We start from the raw sequence: 8,452 nt of genomic DNA, 5'->3' as shown, positions 1-8,452 counted from the left end.
GATTTTTCGATGATTTTCATCAAAATTTTGAATTTTGGGGGGTGGTCACGAATTAACCTTCTTTTCGCTCTAGGACGCATATTTAAGGAGATATGGCCAATTTAAGTTTTTCATATGAAAAATTTGATTTTTCGAGGATTTTCATCAAAATTTTGATTTTTGGGGGGTGGTCACGAATTAACCTTCTTTTCGCTCTAGGACGCATATTTAAGGAGATATGGCCAATTTAAGTTTTTCATATGAAAAATTTGATTTTTCGAGGATTTTCATCAAAATTTTGATTTTTTGGGGGGTGGTCACGAATTAACCTTCTTTTCGCTCTAGGACGCATATTTAAGGAGATATGGCCAATGGTGGTCACGAATTAACCTTCTTTTCGCTCTAGGACGCATATTTAAGGAGATATGGCCAATTTAAGTTCTTCATATGAAAAACTTGATTTTTCGAGGATTTTCATCAAAATTTTGATTTTTGGGGGGTGGTCACGAATTAACCTTCTTTTCGCTCTAGGACGCATATTTAAGGAGATATGGCCAATTTAAGTTTTTCATATGAAAAATTTGATTTTTCGAGGATTTTCATCAAAATTTTGATTTTTTGGGGGGTGGTCACGAATTAACCTTCTTTTCGCTCTAGGACGCATATTTAAGGAGATATGGCCAATTTAAGTTTTTCATATGAAAAATTTGATTTTTCGAGGATTTTCATCAAAATTTTGAATTTTGGGGGGTGGTCACGAATTAACCTTCTTTTCGCTCTAGGACGCATATTTAAGGAGATATGGCCAATTTAAGTTTTTCATATGAAAAATTTGATTTTTCGAGGATTTGCATCAAAATTTTGAATTTTTGGGGGTGGTCACGAATTAACCTTCTTTTCGCTCTAGGACGCATATTTAAGGAGATATGGCCAATTTAAGTTTTTCATATGAAAAATTAGATTTTTCGATGATGTTGAGCCTATAAGCTTTTTTATAGGCTTTTTTAAAAATCCAAAAAATGAAACCAATTTTTTACAATACTTGATCACAATCGATCACTTTATTGCGACGACAAAAATCAATATAAAAGCTAGCAATCTCTCTACGCAAAAAAGAAGTTACAAAGAACATCATTATTATTTCTCATTATCTCTTTAGGCTGAACCGCTAGAATTCTGGCATGCAAATTTTATGACCCTTTGCGTGTTGTTGTTGTTAAGAAAAAATGCAAGTACATTGCAAGGGTAAACATTCGTGTGTTACATACATATTTTTGCAAGAGAGACGTTTGTATGTTTCGCAATGCTATGCTGCTGAGAATGCTGCTACTGAGTTTCGTCTGCTTGCACAATGGGTTGGCCTGAACATCCTCCCCCCGTTGGAATGCTGTGCATTGCAACAAAGTTGTCATCAATGGGCAACAGTGCCAATTTCGTTACAGATCTTCGAATTATGCCATTAAGAGTTTTTATTAGCGCTACACGAACTACACCATCTCCTCCAGATACCACATCCACCACTCGACCTAAAAGCCATTTTAGTGGCGGTAAGTTGTCCTCTTTTATAAGAACCATATTTCCAATAGAAATATTTTTTTGATTTGATATCCACTTTGTCCGTTCTTGCAGTAATGCTAGATATGAGGAACTCCATTTCTTCCAAAATATCTGTTGCATATAACATACTCTTTGCCACCTGGTCAATCGACAGACATTCAAGTCAGTTACATCAGGTTCCGAAAATGTGATAAGTGGGGCTCCTACTAAAAAGTGTCCAGGTGTCAGCACTTCCAAATCGTTAGGGTCCTCAGAAATTTGGCACAATGGCCTGGAATTTAATACGGCGCATATCTCGCATGCTAGAGTTCGCAATTCATCAAATGTGAGCACAGTTTGGCCCACTGTGCGGTAAAAGTGATATTTGGCTGATTTTACGGCAGCCTCCCAAAGGCCGCCGAAATGCGGCGATCTTGGTGGAATAAACTTCCAATTAATTTCATCAGCTAGACATTGTTTTTCGATTTCCTTAATGTTGTTTTGCTCGAAGAATAGTTGTCGAAGTTCTTTCAATTCATTTTTGGCCCCCACAAAATTAGTGGCATTATCTGACCATATAGTTTTTGGTTTGCCTCTAATTGATATAAACCGCCTTAACGAAGCTAAGAATGATGAGGTGGATAAATCGGCTACCACCTCCATATGTGTCGCCTTTGTTGAAAAACATATAAATATGCAGATGTAGCATTTCAAAGGTGACCGATTTCTTATCCCGGACTTGTAATAAAAAGGCCCACAAAAATCAATGCCTGTCACGAAGAAAGCTCTTGATGGCTGGACTCTGTCATGGGGCAAACTGCCCATTACATGCTCTGTAATTTTGGGCTTAAGGCGAAAACATTTGATGCACTTACTAGCGATAATACTAATGGTTTTTCTGCCTCCTAAAGGCCAATATTGTTGGCGTATATTTGCTAAAAGACATTGCGGTCCTGCGTGCAATAATTTTTCATGGTAGTACATTACCATAGAAGCTGTTAGTGGGTGCTGTTTGGGAACAATTATAGGGTGTTGAGCATCGAAGTTAAGATACGAATTTTGCAAACGTCCGCCAACTCTAATTAAACCGTCAGAATCCATAAACGGCGCAAGTGAATACAATTTACTAGATGGGGGAACATTTTTATTAGATTTTAATGCTTTATATTCAGCTGCAAAGTTGACTAATTGAATATTTCGAAATAAAATTTTAGTTCCCATTTTTAATTCATAATCAGTTAAATTTGTAGAAGATTTGAGTTTTACGATATTTATAAAACGAAATACGTATGCAAAAATTCGTTGAATTTTATGGAATGAGTTATGAAATTTACAAGTCATAGCAAAATCTCTCATTGTCGAAGAAATTAGGGCGGCACGACGACGCTCAGGCAAATCTGAGATAAAATTTGTTATCTTTGGCCAGTGTTCCACACTTTTGTTCAAGAAAGCAGGCCCGTTTTTCCATAACTCACAATTCACAAGCTCTTCTGGGCTAGATCCTCTTGATAAAATATCCGCTGGATTTTGAGCGGTTGGTACATGATGCCACGACATTGTTTGTGTTAGGGTTTGAATTCGACTTACTCTGTTGCTTACAAATACGTTATAGTTTGACGACTCATCTCGCAGCCACGACAAAACCACCATAGAATCGGACCAGCAGTGACATTCGTATTTGTTGCCGATTACACCCGAAACCTCATCCAAAATCTCTGCTAGAAGTAATGCTGCTGATAGTTCCAACTTTGGTACTGTTAAAACCTTTAACGGAGCCACTCTAGATTTGGAGCAGAGCAAACTCACTCGAACTTCCCCTTTATACTCTGATCTAATGTAAATACAAACTCCATAAGCAGAGAGACTAGCGTCTCAAAAAGCATGTATTTGTACCGTCGAATCTGGAAGTAGTAGAAATCGTGGAAATTCAAATAAATGGACAAGCGAAAATTTTGAAATATATTTCAACCATGCACAATGTAAATCTTGGGGTAAACTTTCGTCCCAATCCAGCTTACGCTTCCATAAACTTTGCATGAAAATTTTTGCCTTTGTAGTTACAGGCCCAATAAGGCCTAGAGGATCATACAAGCGGGCTATTGATGACAAGACAGTACGTTTGGAGATATTCTTTGATTCCATAACATGCGAAAGGGAAAAAAGAAATTTGTCCAATTTTGGATCCCATACGAGACCAAGCGTCTTAGTTACATCTGTGCCATCGTGGAATTGCAAAAATGTTTCTCGATCACTTTGGCAAACGTCTTGCAAAACCGTTTCATCATTGGAAATCCACTTACGTATTTGTAAGTTCCCACGTTTCAAGAGAGCAGTGACTTCTCTTCTAATTTTGACCACTTCATCAATAGAATCACCTCCAGAAATTAAATCATCGACATAGAAATCCCTAGTGACCACAGTGGCACCAATAGGATACGATTCTCTTTCGTCATACGATAATTGGTGCATTGCCCGAATGGCTAGAAAAGCGGCTGGTTTGGTGCCATAAGTCACTGTATTTAGTTTATAAATTTTGATTTCTTCATCAGAACTATTCCTCCATAATGTACACTGAAGATAGTCGTCAGGCGAGTTAATGCGAATACAGCGATACATTTTGCAAATGTCACCACATAATGCAATTTTAAAAAATCGAAATCGTAATAATGTATCAAACAATTTGGCTTGAATGGTAGGGCCCGAATGTAACGTGTCGTTTAGAGAGAGGCCTGTTGTGGTTTTTGCAGACCCGTCAAATACCACTCTGAGTTTAGTGCTAGTACTCTCTTCTTTGTGGACACAGTGATGAGGGAGAAAACAGGTTTTGATATGCTTTGGGATATCTGTAACGAGAGTCATATGTTTAAGTTCGGCATACTCACTCATAAAGTCAACGTATTTCTTCTTTACAGCTGGCAACTTGTTTAGCTTTCTCTCAAGATTTAAAAAACGACGGAGAGCACAAGAGTATGAATCACCTAGCTCATTGAAGTTTAATTTTCTCGGCAACGAAACAGAGTATTCTCCAGAGGGCAATCGAATTGTATTTTTAATAAAATGTTGTTCACAATATGCATCGTCCGAATTGGGATGTGAATTGTTTCCATAATTTTGCTCAACTTCCCAGAAACTTTTCATAATATGAGCCAATGATTGGGTTTCGCTTTTCGAAAGGCCCTTTGACGATGCGGCCAGTGAACATCCGTTTGATTTAGATACGCATCCACCAGATACAACCCATCCTAGACGAGTTTTTTGAAAGATTGTCGATTTATTTTTGCAACGAATTTGACCCACACTCATGAGGTCAAAAAATAGACCAGCACCAATAAGAAGGTCTATTCGGCCCCTTTCATAAAAATTTGCGTCCGCTAACTTGATATTATTAGGGATCTCAAATGTACTTACATCGATATCTCGATTTGGTTGATACTCTGTTATAGAAGGTATGATGACAGAAACAAAAGAGACACAGTAATCACTGTGACAAGATTTTATCAAAACTTCTGTGGTCTTGTCGGCTGTGATATTGCCTTCACCAATACCTGATATTGCGATGTTTGCATTTTTCATATTTAGCTGTGCTTGATTCACAAAGCGTGTTGTCATAAAATTGAGTTGTGAAGCTGAATCTAAAATAGCACGGCAAGGTACAAAATTGCCATATTTGTTTTTCACCAAAACGATAGCTGTGGCCAATAGAATATTTGAACCATCATTAAATTCTATATTTGAAGGTGATGGATTCAACGAAACGAGAGAAGATTGAGACGTCACTTGATTTGGTTGCGAGAGAGGTGGTGATAATTGTGAGGTTGTTGGCTGTTGGGGTGGCATGTTGTCTATTTGGCTGGTGGTAGTTTGGGAGCCCAAATTATTTTCGATATGGAGTAATGAGTGGTGTTTCATGTGGCATGTACGACATGGTCCGAATTTGCATTTCTGTAGCCTGTGGCCTTTTCTCAAACAATTAAGGCACAAGTTCAACCTTTTGACTTCTTTGAAGCGTAATGTTGGGTGTAGATTTGTAAATCTTGAACAACTTGAAATATAATGATCATCAGTTTCACAATATGTACAAAAAACCGATTTAGAGCCAGAAGCTATTAAAACATTTCTACCATGCATGGGAGGTTTCTTATTCGAATGCTGATTTGATGCTGTAGATTTCATGGAACTTTCGAGATTCTCAAGCATTCGAGATCTTCGCTCTAGAAAAGAAGCCATAGAGTTCCAAGTGGGTAATTTGTCGTTTTGTAACCCTTCCTCCCATTTAGTCTGCGTTTGATGATCAAGTTTTGATACGACAATATTTATAAGCAAGCCATCAGCCAATTGCTCCTTAGTGCATACGGTTTCAAGAGCTCGAACATGAGCATTAAGTTTATCGCTCAGCTGGCGAAGACTTACTGCAGACCCTTTATCAGCTATCTTGAGACCAAAAATATCCTTAATATGACTCTGAAAAAGAAGCAACTTATTATCAAAGCGATTTTTTAGTAATTCAAGGGCCTTATTGTAATTAGAATCAATCGGCTCTAGAGACGATATGGTATCCAACGCAGCTCCTACTAATAGTGAACGTAAATGTTGAAACTTCTCTATATTGGTCAGGTCCAGATCGTTATCAATGACAGTGGTAAACATGGAGAAAAAATTTGGCCAATCCGTATACGAACCATTAAAAGCGGGAATTTTCAATTCTGGTAATCTAGTTTTACGTATGGTTCTGGGTTCTTCCATAGAAAACTGACGAAACGTCGATGATTGGGGACAAATTCGAGCATGGTTACTGCCATCAATTTTTCGCTTTAACTTAGCCTTTACCTCAAAATATGACGACATAAAATTTGATCGGATACTTTCATCTAAGTTGTCACCATGAGCTTCTTCCAAGGTTGATATGGAGCCTTCGAAACTGGCGTTTAAACTTTCGATGTAGTCAAGGCGAACGGAGAGATCGGCTTCATCCAAAGATTGTAGTTCCTCGTTGGTTAAACGCTTGTTAATTTTATCCAGTTGCTTACCAATCAAGTCAACCTTTTTGAAACATTGCGAAAAATCGGAGCCCTCATGGTTGGAATTATTCACTGCTGATGATGATGATGATGTGTTGTTATCAGGCATTTTTTTTTCAAATTTATTTGGCGAAACTTCCAAAATTCTTTTGTAATTACGCAACAGATTATGCGGTAATTTTTTTTTTGTTGAACAAGTTTATATTTTTTGGCTTTAAATCCAACAAAATAAATTTATTTTAACACCCGAATTGGTATTAAAAATAACGAAAATACGTGATTTCTAGTGATCACGTCGGGGTCACCAAATGTTGAGCCTATAAGCTTTTTTATAGGCTTTTTTAAAAATCCAAAAAATGAAACCAATTTTTTACAATACTTGATCACAATCGATCACTTTATTGCGACGACAAAAATCAATATAAAAGCTAGCAATCTCTCTACGCAAAAAAGAAGTTACAAAGAACATCATTATTATTTCTCATTATCTCTTTAGGCTGAACCGCTAGAATTCTGGCATGCAAATTTTATGACCCTTTGCGTGTTGTTGTTGTTAAGAAAAAATGCAAGTACATTGCAAGGGTAAACATTCGTGTGTTACATACATATTTTTGCAAGAGAGACGTTTGTATGTTTCGCAATGCTATGCTGCTGAGAATGCTGCTACTGAGTTTCGTCTGCTTGCACAATGGGTTGGCCTGAACAGATGATTTTCATCAAAATTTTGAATTTTGGGGGGTGGTCACGAATTAACCTTCTTTTCGATCTAGGACGCATATTTAAAGAGATATGGCCAATTTAAGTTTTTCATATGAAAAATTTGATTTTTCGAGGATTTGCATCAAAATTTTGAATTTTGGGGGGTGGTACGAATTAACCTTCTTTTCGCTCTAGGACGCATATTTAAGGAGATATGGCCAATTTAAGTTTTTCATATGAAAAATTTGATTTTTCGAGGATTTTCATCAAAATTTTGAATTTTGGGGGGTGGTCACGAATTAACCTTCTTTTCGCTCTAGGACGCATATTTAAGGAGATATGGCCAATTTAAGTTTTTCATATGAAAAATTTGATTTTTCGAGGATTTTCATCAAAATTTTGATTTTTGGGGGGTGGTCACGAATTAACCTTCTTTTCGCTCTAGGACGCATATTTAAGGAGATATGGCCAATTTAAGTTTTTCATATGAAAAATTTGATTTTTCGAGGATTTTCATCAAAATTTTGATTTTTTGGGGGGTGGTCACGAATTAACCTTCTTTTCGCTCTAGGACGCATATTTAAGGAGATATGGCCAATTTAAGTTTTTCATATGAAAAATTTGATTTTTTTGAGGATTTTCATCAAAATTTTGATTTTTTGGGGGTGGTCACGAATTAACCTTCTTTTCGCTCTAGGACGCATATTTAAGGAGATATGGCCAATTTAAGTTTTTCATATGAAAAATTTGATTTTTCGAGGATTTGCATCAAAATTTTGAATTTTGGGGGGTAGTCACGAATTAACCTTCTTTTCGCTCTAGGACGCATATTTAAGGAGATATGGCCAATTTAAGTTTTTCATATGAAAAATTTGATTTTTCGATGATTTTCATCAAAATTTTGAATTTTGGGGGGTGGTCACGAATTAACCTTCTTTTCGCTCTAGGACGCATATTTAAGGAGATATGGCCAATTTAAGTTTTTCATATGAAAAATTTGATTTTTCGAGGATTTTCATCAAAATTTTGATTTTTTGGGGGGTGGTCACGAATTAACCTTCTTTTCGCTCTAGGACGCATATTTAAGGAGATATGGCCAATTTAAGTTTTTCATATGAAAAATTTGATTTTTCGAGGATTTTCATCAAAATTTTGAATTTTGGGGGGTGGTCACGAATTAACCTTCTTTTCGCTCTAGGACGCATATTTAAGGAGATATG

At 36.7% G+C, this 8,452-nt stretch overlaps 1 protein-coding gene across 1 annotated transcript; it reads right to left on the bottom strand.

Annotated features, from left to right (window-relative positions):
* Positions 1-1,305: 1,305 nt before the first annotated feature.
* Positions 1,306-6,642, bottom strand: LOC142225085 (uncharacterized). The gene is made up of 5 exons (XM_075294858.1): positions 3,577-6,642; positions 3,364-3,416; positions 2,850-3,295; positions 2,391-2,699; positions 1,306-2,348 (listed from the first exon to the last, which is right to left on the bottom strand). Exons 1-5 carry the CDS (start codon positions 6,640-6,642, stop codon positions 1,306-1,308), a joined length of 4,917 nt encoding a protein of 1,638 aa, XP_075150973.1.
* Between the last annotated feature and the right edge of the window lie 1,810 nt (positions 6,643-8,452).

Source organism: Haematobia irritans, chromosome 2, assembly GCF_050003625.1.
Source record: "Haematobia irritans isolate KBUSLIRL chromosome 2, ASM5000362v1, whole genome shotgun sequence".
Lineage (NCBI taxonomy): Eukaryota > Metazoa > Arthropoda > Insecta > Diptera > Muscidae > Haematobia > Haematobia irritans.
The sequence above is the reverse complement of the archived record's forward strand: the minus strand, read 5'-3'. Positions and strand labels throughout refer to the sequence as shown.

What these genes read in the sequence shown, in the direction of transcription:
- LOC142225085 (XM_075294858.1), bottom strand. Translation starts at nt 6,642, where the DNA reads ATGCCTGATAACAACACATCATCATCATCATCAGCAGTGAATAATTCC. An exon ending in CTAGTCTCTCTGCTTATGGA is followed by an intron (nt 3,296 to 3,363) that starts GTTTGTATTTAC and finishes CTCCAAATCTAG; the next exon opens with AGTGGCTCCGTTAAAGGTTT. An exon ending in GAGAGATTTTGCTATGACTT is followed by an intron (nt 2,700 to 2,849) that starts GTAAATTTCATA and finishes ATATTCAATTAG; the next exon opens with TCAACTTTGCAGCTGAATAT.